Raw genomic sequence first — 17,973 nt, forward strand, 5'->3', positions numbered from 1 at the left:
AAAGGGATGTGGGTAAGAGAACAGAACACAGAGTTCGAGCACTTTGGCTGCTATGCACAAGCTCCTGTGCTCAATCCCCAGCATCAAAAGCATAAAATGACAAGTCATAAAAATTTGAGTACTCATTAACTGAGTTATGTAACGGTTACCCCTCAGTATATCACCTTTACAATATAATTTTTTTAATTTTTAAAAGATTTTTTTAAATATTTACAAATGTTTTAAAAATTTTAAAATTTATTTCTAATGTTGATAAACTGTGATGACTTTATTTCCCAGGAATTACCAAAATTCCTTCAGGACCTTTCTTCCACTGATGCTGATCTCCCTTGGAATAGAGCAAAAAACCGCTTTCCAAACATAAAACCATGTATGTATACTTGCTATTCATAGTTAAACTATGAAGTGTTTTACATATCCACCATTTTATCTTTTTTTGTTTTCTTAAAATGTTTCATGGCCTGAGTTGGAAATAAATAGGGATAAAGATTGAGATGAGATGTACAAGATGCTATGTGGAAAAATGAACTTTACAATTTAGGCGGGGGTGGGGGTGGGGGGTTTTGTAGCTGAGGAGGCAGGAGGGAAGGGATGGTAGGGGTAAAACAAAGGAGGAGGCAACAATGCTGGATAAGAAATGTACTCATTACCTTGCTCATGTAACTGTAACCCCTCTGTACAGTATTTTCACAATAAAAAACTTAATTAAAAAAATGTTTCATGGCATGTTAATTAAATTATAACAATACATTTCATTAATGACTTTGAAACTGCATTTCATGTGAATTGTCGCTATTTATTAAAGTTTATTTACATGCATGTTAGCTTGTTCACACAAGATTCTCATTCAGTGCAAGGTTTAATGGTTTCTTAGCTTTGTAATTTTAACCCATGTAAGGAGCCTGTTTAACATCTTCCTACAAGCCTACTCTCAAATTAAAAGAGAAAATTGACATTTAACTTTATGCATTAGTTTCCCTCAAGACCATGAACTCTTATGGAACATAAAAAATGCAGTGTAAAATGCTAGTTGAAGGTCAGAGCTAATGTGTGCTTACCAGAATTGATTTTACAAAGCAGTCACGACCATATCATAGTACAATTTCATTTTTTAAAAAAGAAAGAGTATGAATTGCTTTAAGAATTAGTGAGGGTATGAAGGAGAAATTGTGATATTCCTGCCAGTAACATTTTTGATATTTTGTTTTTGAACAGCTTTTTCTATTGCATTCAATTATCGCTCTCAATATATTTAATATTAAGAAATAAAAATGATATTTTGATGTTCTGAAACCCTATTTCAGACTTCATAGTTTTTGACTATTCTTAATTTTTAAATTAGCATACACATTTTTCCAAACATTTTCAGAAGTATACTTGAGTAATTTCTATACTTCTTGAAAATTGAACTTTTCTCTCTAGAAAGACATAGACATGGAAAAAGATATGATCACAATTTATAAAATTATTAATGATTTAGGTAGAAGGATATTCTAAAACTAGAGGATAAATTACTACAAAAACCAAATTTAGAGACATGTGACTTAGGAGGTTGCAATCTAATGCAACCTGTGAATGCCTTTGAATGCTAAGGGGCTGAAAACAGGAATGGCTTTCAGTACCTAATATCTTCTTGATGACAAAATGAAACACAAGCAAATGACTTAATGAACATGGTGACAAAATTTTGCTATAGAAATTTCTACATAGAAATATAGAAATAATAAATAGATTATTAGTAATATATCAAAACCTTTTTCAACATACCCTTTTGTTCTCCCTTTCAGAAAATGCACTTGTTTTAGATGCATCAGTTCAAATAGGAATCCCTATTTTTATTATGTTCTCTCACTAAAATTTCTTCTAGGCTATTTGCATCATCATTACTCAGCAACATTCTGTGAAAATACATTCTACAATCTGACTGAAGGGCAGTTACCATGGACTAAATTGTATTGTTTCTAATTGTGCCTGAATTAATTACTAATATGTCAACATATAGAAGGAATGGGGGATCTAAAATGTGTAAAACTTTAGATTTTAGATTTTTTTCTCTCTTTCTTTTTTTATTGTGAAAATACTGTACAAAGGGGTTACAATTACATGAGCAAGGTAATGAGCACATTTCTTTTTTTATATTAATCCACTTATTTATTTATTGTGAAAATACCGCACAGAGGAGTTACAATTACATGGGCAAGACAATGAGTTCATTTCTTATCAAGCATTGTTGCCTCCTCCTTTGTTTCCCCTTCCCATCCCTTCCCTTCTCCCCCCGCCCCCGCCTTCCCCTCCCTCCCCCATGCACAGTTTTAAAGTTCGTTTTTCAACATAATGTCTTGTATATCTCATTGTTGCAATGGGTACACCTGTATCCCTATTTAAACAATTTGTTTTTTACCTTCCCCTGCACAAATTATACCAACATCAAATACAGGGGTTATACCATGTGGGAGTGACATACAAAGCAACAAAGAAATCATCTTATAAATATGTTAGAAACAATAGTAAGAAAGAAAAACCATTTGAGTCCTTATCTTGGGGTTAATTTTGCCTAACATCAACTTATCTGACCATTTCTGCTTGTCTCAGACATATACTAGTTATTACAAATAAAGGAAACCATTGTTAAGTATGACATTAATATTTTTATCATCATAATCTCCATGCAATTCGTTTTTACTAAGCCAATTCTAACTTATTGCTTATAGTATAGAAAGTGACAAAATGTGGTTGATATTATGTTTATTATATCAAGCCATGTAATATAGTATCTTTACCAAATATGTCCATTTAAAAGGAGGATCTAAAATGTGTAAAACTTCAGATCTTATATTTTGTTAAGTATGACATTTCCATTTTTTATCATCACAATCTCCATGCAATTAGTTTTTGCTAAGCCACCTCTAACTTATTGCTAATAGTATAGAAAGTGACAAAATGTAGTTGATAGAGCTAAATAAGCAGCCTTAACACATTAAAAAGGACCGAGGAGTATGACTTCACCGATTCTTCCTATCTGAAGCTGGATTTTGAAAGGTACTATTATCTACTACCACAGTGATATTTTTCTTTTCTCTTCTTTTCTCAGTGCTGGGGATTAAACCCAGTAGGTGTGCTTAGCAAGCATGTGCTACAGAGCTACATCCCTAGCCCCATCTCCATATTTACGAGTATAGTACTCATTGACCTTTCCCTCATAAGGTCATTGTGAGTATTAGATTATGTAATCACATAAGTTACTTTTCCCAGTATGGGAAGATAAGAAGTCTGTAAATATTAGTTCTTAAGATGATGATTAATCAATATATCACTTCCTTTTAAAAGCTGCTAACTTTCTGGGTGCATATGACTAAGCATTAGTTCCTTAGAGTCAGTAGTTATGAGACAACAAATTTGTTTCCTAGCCTAGGATAAAATCCAAGCGGTAAAGTCGTAGCCACCACTATAAGCAAGACACCTCAGAGTGCACACTCACCCAAATACACATATTCACATCCCTAAAATATTATTTGGACTACCCATATTTCCCCCATTATCCCTGAAGTTATAACCCATGAAGTTGAAAACAAAACATTTATTTCCCTCTGGGGAGTGAATATATTTTAATGGAATCTGGATTTTAGCTAGAGACAGCTATCTGAAGTGCTTAGTCATCTCTGAGTAATATTGAAAGTAGAATTGAAAATATCATGTAAATAGGATCCTGATGCCTTCCCTTCCTAAGTTACAGAAATAGCTACAATGTCAGAAAGTGATTAAATCAGACAAAATTCAATAGCAGAAACATCAGCTTTAAATTTAAACACATTGGATAGGGAAATGTAAGTTTTAAAAATATATATATGGTTAAATCATGTTGACATATAATATATGCTTAAACTTTGAGAACATGAGAATAGTATTTGAAGACATTCTATAACTTTTCAAGTAAGATTTCTTCATGAGGATTATAGAAAATATATATTGTAACTGCTGGAATAGTTGAGCTACCTAAAGATCAAAGGCCTAGTGGTTTAATAGAGCCACGTGTGTGATAGATAGAGCACATGAAACTTAAAGCCTTTGTCCTTTATCTACTTTTCTTCCAAGAACACAAGAACAGCAAAAACCTTCAAGATAATTTAGCAGTTGATACTTTATGCCATTTCTATATTTAGTTAAAATTGACATTAAATATTCTAATTATGATATCAACTTGGTAGAAATTCTCAGGAAAAAATAATTCTGATATATTCTTTGATAAAAATTAGTAAGTACCGGTTATTAAATTTTTTAATTTCCTAGAATTTTCTGAATAATAGTTAGTACAAATTCTGTGTTGTGTGATAGACAGATAAGTAAATGGGAAAGTAAACTGGTCTAAAAATACACTACAATACCAGAGAAATCTAAGGTATGATGAAAGTGGTATTTTGAATAAGAGGAAGAAGGATGGAAAGTTAAAAATATCAAGACTATTGTTTCAAATAAATAATAATTGTTTCAAATAATAAAATATATATTTGTACCCTGTTCCTTAAAAATATAAATCATAATATGGGCTGGGAGGGTGGCTCAGTGATAGAGTGCTTGCCTTGCATGCATGAGGCCCTGGGTTCGATTCCTCAGTACCACATAAGCAGAAAAAAAAGCCAGAAGTGGTGCTGTGGCTCAAGTGGTAGAGCGCTAGCCTTGAGCTGAAGAGCTGAGGGACAGCGCCCAGGCCCAGAGTTCAGGCCCCACGACCGTGCACCCCCCAAAAAAAAATCATAATAGATGAAAGATTCGATTACTTAACCCATTTCAGTAGAAGTGATGAATGAATTTGTTAAAAGTGAAATATTTGATATGAACAACTTTTATGAATTATTTACAATCCAAAAAACCATGATAAAATAAAATAATGAAAATTTTAATTATAGCACAACATAAATTTTATGAAAGGATAACGTTAAAGACAGATTATAAAGTATAAAAATGATACCTATGACAAAAGGCTGCATAGTTGTTCAGCATAAGGATATATTTCTATTTTTAAAAACAGAAAAATGAGCAAATACAAAATGATTTAATAGAATAGGTATCTGAAATGACCAGTAGACATAGGCAAAGAAGCTCAATTCCCCCCATTGAAGGAAATTAAATAAATGTCATGAGATATAATTTTGTATTAATTAACTCAACATAAACCCAACTGTTATACTTAGGTTAGTGAAAGTAGCAAAACAGAATTGCTTAAACTCTCACTCAGAGTAGGAGCTGACAAAACTAGGAACTTGGCAGTATCTTTCAAGATTTGAAAGGTGCATATGTTGTTGTTTACTCCCAGTGACATATTCCACAAATGAACTTCTACTTACATGAAAAAGTTCAAGTAGGTTTGTTCAGCATTTTATAATAACAAACAAGATTAATTTAAATCATGATAAAGAGTTAAATAAGCATGCTATACTTAATGAAAATAATGTTCGTCTTTTTAAAATAATGAGCTAGGAAAATTATGCCTATTTGTGAAGATTAGAAAGATATTTGTAGTTAGTTTTCTAAAGAAAGTGTACAAAAATTCTGGATATATATCTACATTTATCTCTGGGTAGCAGAAATATGAGAAAAGATAATTTCTTTAATTTTATACTCATATATAAACTTGGAATGTAATACAAACTCATATTATTTTTATAGTATAAAGGTTTAGAAGTTTAAAAGACCAGTTAGTGTGGATTCTTTGTTTTTTTTCTTAGACAATAATAACCGCGTGAAGCTTATAGCTGATGCAAGTATTCCAGGATCAGATTACATTAATGCCAGCTATGTTTCTGTAAGTTACTATTTTTAAGTTTTCTACTTATTTATTTTCCTTGGCCATACTGGGATTTGAACTCAGGGTCTTGTTTTGCTAGACAATTGCTCTAAAATCGGAGCCATGCCACCAGCCTTTTTTGCTTTCATTATTTTTTAAAATGGGGTTTTACCTTCCTGCGTAGCTTACAATTATCTGAAGATCAATTCTTGAACTTACTGTATCTTTCTTCACTGGATTTCTTGGAGATCTCATCTATTCTAATGACATTAAGTAAGATCAGTATGCTGATTTGCTTTCAATTTCTGAACTTTGAACTTCTTCCTACATTCCAAACAGGCATGTCTAATTGTCTTCATGGCATTTCCACTTGCATCTCTATTAGTGGTTTCAATATGATATAATCTCAGCATAAATTTGTTTCATATAAATTCCTGATTTTCCTTACAATATGATTATCTTAAAGACTTCCTCATCTTCCTTTGAAATCATGACTGAGTTCATCTGTTTATACATCTTCTGATACCTACTCTCAAAAAAGTCTTTATCATACTTTAGACTTAAGGCTAATGATACATTTTGGAAATTTGAGTATCTATTATTTAACATAAAATATATTTTAAAATATAAGATCATTTTACAACTAGAGTATTTTTAGGTATTGATCAAAACCATAAAAATACTATCTCTATTGAACATTGGTGGCTCATACCTGTAATTCTAGTTACTCAGGAGTCAGAGATCTGAATATAGCAGTTTGAAGCCATCCTGGGAAAGAATGTCTGTGAGACTTTCATCTCCAATTAACCAGCAAAAAGCCAGAAATGGATCTGAGGCTCAAGTAGTAGAATACTAGCCTGGAACACAAAATCTCAAGGACACTGCCCAAGCCCTGAATTCAAACCCCAGGACTAGCTAACACACACACACACACACACACACACACACACACACACACACACACACACACACACACACACACACACACACACACACACACACACACACTGTATATCAATATAATCTACTAATGCTGTACATGTAATTATATCCTTCTAGGGCTACCTATGTCCAAATGAATTTATCGCCACTCAAGGCCCATTGCCAGGAACAGTTGGAGATTTTTGGAGAATGGTGTGGGAAACCAGAGCAAAAACATTAGTAATGTTAACACAGTGTTTTGAAAAAGGACGGGTAAGTGATATGAAAATCCTTTCACAAAATATGACTTTATAATTATATTAATATATAATATATTTCAACATACATGCATATAACATCTAATATATATTTCAGCTCATATTACAAGCCCTCAGTAATGTCTATAAAATAGCTATCCATAAAGCTGTTTTAAGTTTGTAGCAATAATTGTCATGAAAATCAATACAACAATAATGCATGATGTGATTTTTCTCCAAATACAGATCAGATGCCATCAGTACTGGCCGGAGGACAACAAACCTGTTACTGTCTTTGGTGATATAGTAATCACAAAACTCATGGAAGATATCCAGATAGACTGGACCATCAGGGATTTGAAAATTGAAAGGGTATAAAAAAGAAATAGGAAAAAGGAAATGATATGTAATGTGAATGATCTAAGTATCCAAAGTAAAATTAATTTCTATGACTATCCCTTGCAAGTATACCCATATATTCAGCAGTTGTATTCTGAACATTTTTAATTGACTGTCTTTGTCACTGTTTAATTCTAAATCACATAACTTACATATCAGCATCAAACTCTTAGATTGAAAAAAAAAGCAGGAAAAGAAAAAAAAGAACAGTAAACTGTATGACTTAGGTGTGTTTTGTTTAATGAAGAAACTGGATTATTTTATTTCCAAGTCACTCATCTCTGAGTTTTAAATTTTTGATGTTCTTTTTATTTCAGAGATAGAATAGAAGAGACACATTTATATAAATGTCTCAGAGAAAACAGTCTAAGAATCTTTTTGATATATTAGACACTTAAAACCTAATATTTTATATTTTATTAATTTAAGTTTTAGGTCCACATCATTTCAAAATCAACTATTCTGTTATATAATGTTATATGAATGTTAATACTCTATTTGAAGATCTATTTGCAAAGTTTTTTTGCTATCACTCATAAGGGAAATAAATTCATTTTACTCTAATAATAAAAATCTTATAAAAATAAGAAAACAAAATTTGTTCTATTAGGCAAATGGTCATTTTCCTATCACAAATCTAGGGCTAGAACAGCATTGGTCTTCATAGAAGTTCTTAAATAACTTTATTATGAATTAATCTCACTTTGTTTAGCATGGGGACTTCATGACTGTTCGGCAGTGTAACTTCACTGGTTGGCCTGAGCATGGAGTTCCTGAAAATAGTACCCCTCTAATTCACTTTGTGAAGCTGGTTAGAGCAAGCAGAGCACATGATACCACACCAATGATCGTTCATTGCAGGTAAGAAAGACAGGATAGAAATGAACCTGAAACTCAATAAGGTCTTTTAAATTTAAATATATATATATATATATATATATATATATATATATATATAGTAAAGATACTGTACAGAGGGCTTACAGTTACATGAGTAAGATAATGAGTACATTTCCTGTCAAGCATTGTTACCCCCTCCTTTGTTTTCCCCATGGTATAACCCCTGTTTTCACTGTATTTGATTCTGGTGCCCTGCATCTTGTATATACATTTTTCTAATTCGGGGAGGGAACAAAATGCTGAAATAAGGATACAGGTTGACCCACTGTTATCAATAAGGTCTTAATGTTACCATGATACCGAGTTGTATTTTCTTATAGATTACTAATACTCATTTCAGCATCATATTGCTTTGTCTAAATCACAGTCTTAGTGCCATCAAAAAATTTACAAACTCAAAGAAAATCTAAGTCCAGATAAACAAAAAATTGGTTCAAAATAAATTTTGCTCATTTTCCTCATCACCATCAACATGAACAAATCTTTACTGAATCATTGTCATGGAACCTCATCCTTCTTACAGCGCAGGAGTTGGAAGAACTGGGGTTTTTATTGCTCTGGATCACCTGACACAGCATATAAATGACCATGATTTTGTGGATATATATGGACTAGTGGCTGAACTGAGAAGTGAGAGAATGTGCATGGTGCAGAACCTGGTAAGCTCCCCAGCCTACGCTCACTCCTCTGCTCTGTGTAGCTCTAAACTTTCCATGTGGGAGGATCTTTGAGCAGCCACTTGCTTGGAAGTGGGTTTTGAAGCTGGATTTGCATAGCAGGAATGCTTTTTCCTGCATTGTAAACCTGTTGGGGAGGGCACCTGGTAGAGATTACGGCAGTACTGAAGTCATTGGGAAGTCCTGTTAGTGACCATGTCTACTGATATGTGTGAAGAAAGTAATTTCTTAAACTAATTGTTGTTTATCACGTAGCTACATTGGGAAACCTAGAAAATAATTACATGACAATTTCATTTATAAGTAGTCTAAAAGGTATAATTGGGGGAAACCAACCTTTAAAATGTTTGTTCAATGTTTCTATGGATTTTATTTGTCTATATTTATTTCTATTGTGTATTAGTAGTAATGATTATTACTGCATATTAACAGAGTGGAAAGTCTTTATTATTTTGGTATGGAGACAAAAGCATTCATAAAGTAGATATATTTTTCATTAAGAAAAGCATACAGTTTATTGGCAGTGAATCTAGAAACCCTCTATTGTTTAGTCAGCTCTAAGAGCTATATTAGATCCTCTATGTGTTTCATCTTATTTAATCCTGGTTTAATTGGTTATTTGTAAAGCAGAGCCAATAAAAACTAAACAACAACCTAGGTATTACTGCTTGTACTTTACGAGAACTTTATATGTAGGGAAGATATGCTTGAAGAAAGTAAGTGATATTGAAGGTAATTTTATTCAAGTGACAGAGCCAAAATGGTATCTGTATCTTTTGAGTGGATTTTGAATGCTGTGCAAATCCAGAGGGTGTATTGTAGCAAACACATAGATCTGTTGTCACAGCATCTTTCAACAGTATGTTCTAAAAGAGTAAGTGGCATTGAACTTATTACTGATAGGGAGAAGAAACAGGGTTCTGGTCTAAAATAAATAAAAGCAAACTGCTTCTAAAACAGTTACTTAAAGCTCTTGGGCTAATGTGTATGGATAATACATACAGTGCCATTAGATCATTTCCCAAAGTTCCTTCTTCATGGAACCTTTTACCATTTTGAACTCCAGGCCTGTACCCATATGTCATAGGACATAAGTGCTCTTGGAAAGGTGTTGCCATAGGCCAATCAGACTTCTCAGGAACAGTGCTTGAGTACTTAGCTCTCATGAGAAATATGTATTTTTAAAGCATAGATTGTATAATTATGTAAATTATGAAATATAAGCAAAATATGGAATGAAAGATTGTGAGAATAAGATAGAAATCTAGTACTTAAGAAACCTTGTTAAGTAGCTGAGTTCTGGTGGCTCATGCCTGTAATACTAGCTACTTGGGAAGCTTACCTTGTTGGGATTATGGTCACAGGACAGCCCAGATAAAATGTCCACAAGACTCCTCAGGAATTGCTAGATGAGGTGGCCTATGAACATGTACAGTCAAGAAGTGAGGCCCTATCCAAAAAGTAACCAGAAATATCAAACTAGAACTGAGGATGTGGCTCAGTAGTAAAAGCATAAGTGTGAGCTCAAACCCTAGTACCTCAGAGCAAAAACACTCATTGCCAAGGCTTTGTATTTTCAAAAAGGAAAATATATGAAGGGGAAAGATTCTTCCATTTTGATAATAATTTAAAACATATCATTTCAAGTTATTTGTAACTTTTAAAAAGACAATCTAGGCTTTCTTCAATATCTGATTACATTGCAGCTACTTTTACCTCATTTGATTTAATGTTTGTTTCACCGCCTTAGTAATTTTTGGGAGATGGATATTGCAATTTCTTTTTGCTGTGGCAGCCGGAAATCATGTAGCTGGACCTTCAAGGGTCTTAGTCTCCAGTACCAAACCAACTATTGACTATCTTTAAAATCATTTGCTTATTTTTGGTTAAAAATTTCTCTTGGCAAAATTAATAGTTATCTGTCTGGTATAGGACAAAAGCTGGGGTAGATTGTTTCCTTCTAGAGTCTAGAGTCAAATAATGTAACTTGAAATAAATTTGACATTCCTTAAAACTGAGGAATTGAACTTTGTGAAGTGTGTGTTCAGGAAGAATATGTATTAATTATTTCACCCAATGTATATGGTGCAAACTTCGTATGTTCTACTTTTCTAACTAGTCACAGAGCAGTGTATTTCAGGTTGGATTGAAGAATGGGAAAGTTTCAGTCAGAAAACTGAGTTCAGAATCTAGTTCTGCTGATTTTCAATGTGAGAATTCAACCTCTTTGAGCTATTTCTTCTTGTGATATGTTACTATTTTCAGAAGTTTGTTGTGTTCCACAAGAGAAAGCATAGGCCCCAATGTGTAGTTAAATGTCTCACAAGAGTTTCCTGGATTCCTTCCCAACGAAAGCTGGGTATTCGGGAGCTCTCTTCCATTTGTTTTGGTTTCCTGAAGTTACACTCTTACGATCTTTTTCCCATGATGGAAAACAGGAAAATAACCGTGTCTTGGCTCTGGCCTTTATAAAGCTAGCATCGCCTTGCACAGGATGGTTTCTTATTTTCTTCAGTTGCATTGGGGAGTGATTCCCGTTTCCATGAAAAATGATCATGTCTCAACACATACAACAGAAGCCACAGTGAGGGCTGGGAGGCAGCCAGTCTCTGTAATATACTGCCACTCAAAGACGCCAGAGGGCTGTGGCCTCCACTCAGCAGAGAGCTTTGTTAAGGAGGTTTGAGAGGACTTGCAGCTCTGCACTCACATAATATTTGAAATGCTAGTAGTGCCTGGATGGATCTCGGTGATTCCTGTGGCTGCTCTAGATTCTTCTGGAAACTTATTGATGTCAGTTCATGCAGTGAAAGAAAATACTAGTTATCCTCTTGTGGATGTCTAATTTATTGTCACACATTTTATATTGTCCTCTAGATCTCAGAGTATAGGTCTTTTGACCCCCAGGTGAGGAGATTGAGCATCAGAAAAGTTTCAGGTAACATATTTAAAAAGTTTAAGGTAGCGTTTGGATTGCTAATCCACAGTAGAAATTGGGCTTTACATGACACGAGATACTCTTCTTGGCAGCAGTAATACAGACAGAGGGCAGGGAGACCTTGGAACCCACAGGACTGGCTGTGGAGCTCAGCTTACTCTGTTGGCAGAGATCAGACCCATCATTCTTTCCAATGGAGAGGATGAGATCTGAAGAGTCACATGCTTCATATATCAAATGTGACTTCGAATTTAACTGAACATTTTTTTTAAAAAAGCACAGGAATCTACAAATATAAATAACTTGAAGAATGTCTTTCATGTTGTGATGAAAATACTCATTTGGAGTTACTGTAAAAAAGTAACTTACAATTTCAAAATGATTACTATCACTGTACTAAGACAACATTACATTTTGTTCTCCAAACTGAATTGTGGAACTTGATCCTTTATTTGTAAATTGATCATCTTACTTGCAAAACTTGGCCCCCCCCCAGTGACTTCTGCAGGCTTTCCATCCAAATTCAATCTATTCCTAAATGGTAAAATTTGGGTAGCTCTGAGAATGAAATGAGACTAAGGCAGCAAATATGTATTATACAACTACTCTGTGCTGAGCACTATTATACAACTACTCTGTGCTGGGCACTATTAACACGTAATAGGTAAGTAACACTGACTATAAATGCAGCTCTCTCATAGAATGGACACTATAATGATGAGATGGTCTTGGAGATGATTTGTTATCCATGAGGAAATAAATATTACTAATAATAATCAGTGATTTCTAAACACCATTCAAATAGACAAAATGCTTTTCAGTTATTGTCACAATAAATAGGAAGATAACCTGCCAAAAATATTGCTTTTGAGGATGTTTGACTTAAATCAATTGTCAGATTTGCATATGTCATTCAGGTTTGTTTAATGTGTACAAATAAGCCTGATTTAAAGCACACAGTTGCTTCTAGTCTTCACTACTTCTCAGAAAATCCAAATTCAGAAATGCTAATGAGCTATTGAAATATATTGAATAAACATAAAAAATCCAGATGGTACTCTATTTAACACAAACATTCAGGTGAAAAATTAAAAGTACTGGACTAGCACCTGGATGCTTGGATTTTCACTAGTTAACTGCCTTGCCTAGTATTGACAAATTGGATACAGACAGTTGACATTAAGTGGATTAGATGTCCAGATAATTAGAAGAGTTGCTATAATATATTTAAAAATTGTCAATAGTATATAAAGATGCTCCCTTCACTGATTTCAAAAGTAAGCATGTTGTCTGTATGATAGCAAGAAAAGTATTTATAAGAGAAAATACTCAGTTACATTTATTAGGAAAATGGAGACTTATGAACAAATTTAGCAAGAGTTGCTACTTTTGAATAATCACAGCAGGAAAAAATACATTAACACTTGATATTCTACAAAAGCAACAGGAAACCACAGGAATTCAGTGAACTTTACGTTTGAAATGCCATAAAACCTTTTATGTGCTGTGGTCAACTCTGTTTCTAACTTAGTTATTTCACATTGTTGAATTCATTAACGTTTTCCACTGTGGTATTTGTTTAACTACTCTTCCTTTGATATCTAGGCACAATATATTTTCTTGCACCAGTGCATTCTGGATCTCTTATCCAATAAAGGAAGTAACCAGACCATCTGCTTTGTCAACTACTCTGCACTTCAGAAGATGGACTCTTTGGATGCCATGGAAGGTAGGCTGGCACAAGGTGCACCCGATTAACTAGCTTCCCACCTATCATAGGGATATTAAAATTTAAAAACAACCACAACATTAAAATGTGTAGATAGGTCTGTGCACATGTCAAAAAAGTTCATTTCTCCTTTATTAATTATAGTTTTATCTGGATTATACGTTTTTCCATTGACTATTTCAGTCCTTTGAGCAGTTACCTTTAATAATCTCTGACAACATCTCACTTTATGTTTTAGGTGATGTTGAGCTTGAATGGGAAGAAACCACCATGTAAATCAGACCAAAGATTACAGCCGGAAGATACTTTCAAATCCCAGGGGCCAAAATTACCCCTTTATGCTTCTGAATTGAAACATACAATCTTGTGGAATTCTTCACGCTTCCCTGGCTGTTGCCTTACTAAACGGATTTACCATTGTATGGACAGTTCTAGAAAATTACTATTTTAGGGTAGGTACTTATCTTATGCAGAATAAATATTACCCAGTAAAAATGTTTTTAAAAAGACATCCTATGGGTTCTTTTAGATCCTCTGTATTTCATTTATCAGAATAAGCCAAATATAAAATTATTCCATTGGCATTTTATTTCAATATGGATTTTTTTCTCAACATGTTGAATTGGATTTTGAACCAAAGCTGTAAATGTTGATTCAGTAGGGTCATTTTGGCCTTCAGGGAAATGACGTTTCTTGTGGATGACTTCCAAGGCTGTCATCATGATCTGTACTTCTATGTGTGTCCCTGCATTTTGAATGCTCTGTTTTATGAGTGTAGAGATATCTCGTGATCCTGAACAGCTGAACAGTCACCCCTGACACTGCAGGGATTATGCAGCCTCTAGACAACACACAGTAGCTCTTTAGGGAAATGTAGGGCAATTTTAAATTGCCCTGTGGTTTTTAGTGTTGGGGGGAATTAAAAAAATAACGGTATAATTGTACATATGGAGCCTGTCTAACCTGCTTATATCTATACATCATCAGTCATAGGTGGCCACAGTGCTTTGCATATTTAAAGACGTAGGTAAATGATTAGAGTATTTGCCCTTTAGATTTATGTTCAACCCAATATGAACTATTTTGAAGTTTCCTCAGCAGAAATTGAGAAAAGCAGCAATAAAACTGTGTAGTGTGTGGTAAGTTTATAAAATGATAGTTGCTGTGGTGCCAACAGAGACTTCTGAACAGGTTATATGAAATCATCTTTATCTCATTTCCCAACGATGATGAGGGAGAATTTATTGAAACTGAAAAGGAAGAAATTAACCAGGTTGTAGTACATTAGAGATGTTTAGAAAGAAAAATTTTCAGCAGCCTCTATGTTATTCAATAATGATAATATACCAAACTACTTCATCTATGTAAATTTGTCTCAGATTTCTATTAAATCATAAAATAAGTAGCAGTAATTATTCTACTATGAAAGAACTATATCTTATGCTTATTTCTGCTGGGTTACACATATAGAAAATGTCATGGCCAATAAACTGAAATTTAGTGATTTATTTGTATCATGATTTTAGAGATACTTAAGTGTTAATTTGATTTTGTATTACATATCAATATGTAAATAAAATTGTGTTAGAGCATATATAAATATAAAAGTAATGCTTTATATATGAATATAATATAATGACATACATTTTATGTTAAAAAATAATTAAGACATAGTCACCCACAGAGAGAAACTAGATTTATCCTTAGAATTCACTATCCAAGAAATTATTAATATTCAAAGTCAGTCCCTGGGAAAGAGTAAAATCCATATCTGGTGTTTTGTAGCAAGGAAGTTAAAATAAAATTTACTGAGCTCCCCACCAATTTTACTCTAGATAAAGTTATGGAAATCAATATATATGAGGGGAAAACTAAGAGAACAGATATCTAAATCAGATACACACACACACACACACACACACACACACACATATATATATATATACATATATATAGTGGTGTTTATCTTTTGACCAACATGCATGCATACATGCCTACATAAAACAGAATAGTACTATTATTTCTCTTCCAAGACAATGCTTATCAGACTCATCTTCCTGAAATTATGTGAAACATTTTTTAAAGACTTGGCTCCACATAGGTAATATAACACTGGCCTAAGATGCAAATGCCTTTCAGTCCTAGATTGAATCCCCACAACCAGGGGAGATTCTGGATATTGACTTCATTTTCAGTACACACACACACACACACACACACACACACACACACATATCTTGTTACATGTGCCTGGCTCACTAGCTATATTATGTCAAGAAACTGTAACTGAAGCTCACATAGTAATGATAGCTAAATTTTCTCTTTATTAGGTTGTGAAACTATCCATGTACACTCATGCTCAATAGGTGGCTACTAAGTGCAAATTAAAATAACAAGGAACACCTGTAACATTTTTTCAGCTCCTATTTGTCAAAATTAGCTGAAGCACATGTACAATAAATGAGCAACATGTGTTTCATATAAACCAGATGAAACTGGAGCCTGGCAGAATGGTGCGCCAGGGAGGCGGGCAGCTGTGGACATCACCTCGACTTGCTCCTGCACTTTCAGGCAGGATTTTTAGTTTGTTGATTATATGTATAATGAATGTTTCATTAAAAATGAATTAAACTTTACTTCTTCATAAAAATTAGCAGCGCATACTTTGGTACACTCGATTTTAAAAACTAAAATCAGCGGTGCCTTCTGTTAAGTTCCAATTGTGATGACTAAAAATCTATTTTCACGGGCTTTTAGAAAACTCAAAGTAGAAATTTGATGAGGACTGAAATTCTTACCTGAGTGATAGTAAAAGGTTAAAAAGATGGCAAAGAGGTGATAAAGCATAATCTTAACAAAATAACTTGCCTTCTTAGTGCAAGTATTCATTTGTGGTAAATGGTTTCACTTTCTGAATAGGGTTTCCATGGAGAATTGGGTCTAATATATCCAACTGGTCATGAAGACCTTCTGAGGAACAGATTAGATTATGTGTATAAAAATGTTTTAAAAAGTAAAGTAAACTTCACAAACCTAAAATAGTCATTTACTGAGGTTGGTCGGTGAACAATATATATCAATAAGATAATATATTTCATTTTAGGTTTGTAGAGGTTCTTTGTGAAATGTATAGGTTCTTTGTCCCATATCAGTCTGTAGTTTTCACATGGTAGGACTAAAAAGGAAATAAATATAGAATATAATTGACTTCTACCAAATAAGACAACTGATGTATTTTTAAATAAATGATGAAGAGCATTCTCAAAGGATTTTTGAATTAAGCTGAATATAGAAATTTATACCAATAAAAGTATGTACAAAGAAAATATGATTGAGAAAACAAAGAAAATTTTATTGAATTTGAATCTGAATTCTGTATCATTGTCTATGGTACCATCCTTTGAAAATTTAATAGAATGAAAGACAAAACATTCTTGTCTTCTGTTAATGAATATGTTTCTAATGACAACATTATTTTTATATTCTAGTGACAAAGTCTTCTTGGAATGGGAAATCACCTTAGCAAATTGCAGACTTCTCTTTTTTTCCCCGGCATTAGTGAGGTTTGAGAACAGGGCCTTGAATTTACTACAGGGCAGGCATTCTACTACAGAGTCATATCTTCAGTCCTTTTATTATTTTTGGTAGTTTTGGAATAAGGTCTCACTTTCTCCCTGACCTTGCATCTGGACCATGATTCATTTATTTTAGGCATGCGCCACTGTTAACAAGGGGAATCTGTAATTCTCGTAAATGATATTCTTTGAGTATTATGAAATGGCCCTTATAAAGAAAAGTAACAATCATTTCATGTCCCAATTTCCAAGTAGCCATTTATCATCTTCCTGCTAATCCCATGAAAATAAGGCAGAAATGATAATGTACATGAAGAATAGTTTTGGAGAAAATATATAACACATCTATATAAATGGTAAGTATACCATATTCCAGGGCAAGGCTATAATAGAAGTTATCAATTCTTTCCAAATTAATTGGTACCTTTAGTACAGTGGGCTTCTAAATTTAAAATCGGAAAGATTTCCTCTTAAATGAAATCAAAATGGCAACTCATTTCCTTAAACTAAGGGCAATTACCAAAAAAAAACCACAAATAAAAAACAAAAACAAACACAAAACAAATAAAGAGGGCTTCCAAACTTTAGTGATGAAATGTTCAAGGCTTTTATCTATTATCAAGAAAAAGGGAGCTATGCCTGATTTCATGATATTGTGAAGAAAATGCAAATTTAAGTTATGACCAGCACTACTCAATAGAATAATTTAAATTAATGTCACTGAGAATTCTATTATCTGACAAGGATTTAGAGCAAATAGAGATGGGAGTATAAAATAGTACTTTGAAAACATTT

General features: G+C 33.4%; 1 protein-coding gene across 1 annotated transcript in view; it reads left to right on the plus strand.

The window, feature by feature from the left end:
• The window catches only part of Ptprq (protein tyrosine phosphatase receptor type Q), a 171,306-nt gene extending 154,140 nt beyond the window's left edge, over positions 1 to 17,166 (plus strand). Inside the window, exons 38-46 of the mRNA XM_069989182.1 lie at positions 280 to 370; positions 5,724 to 5,800; positions 6,842 to 6,976; positions 7,207 to 7,332; positions 8,072 to 8,220; positions 8,783 to 8,918; positions 13,480 to 13,603; positions 13,842 to 14,055; positions 17,092 to 17,166. Coding sequence (XP_069845283.1) covers positions 280 to 370; positions 5,724 to 5,800; positions 6,842 to 6,976; positions 7,207 to 7,332; positions 8,072 to 8,220; positions 8,783 to 8,918; positions 13,480 to 13,603; positions 13,842 to 13,879 — 876 coding nt within the window. The 3' untranslated portion in view covers positions 13,880 to 14,055; positions 17,092 to 17,166. The remainder of the gene's footprint in view (positions 1 to 279; positions 371 to 5,723; positions 5,801 to 6,841; positions 6,977 to 7,206; positions 7,333 to 8,071; positions 8,221 to 8,782; positions 8,919 to 13,479; positions 13,604 to 13,841; positions 14,056 to 17,091) is intronic.
• Positions 17,167 to 17,973: the final 807 nt, after the last annotated feature.

The sequence above is a fragment of the Dipodomys merriami genome, unplaced genomic scaffold (genome assembly GCF_024711535.1).
Source record: "Dipodomys merriami isolate MVZ:Mamm:240054 unplaced genomic scaffold, mDipMer1.0.p SCAF_10, whole genome shotgun sequence".
In the NCBI taxonomy this organism is placed as follows: domain Eukaryota; kingdom Metazoa; phylum Chordata; class Mammalia; order Rodentia; family Heteromyidae; genus Dipodomys; species Dipodomys merriami.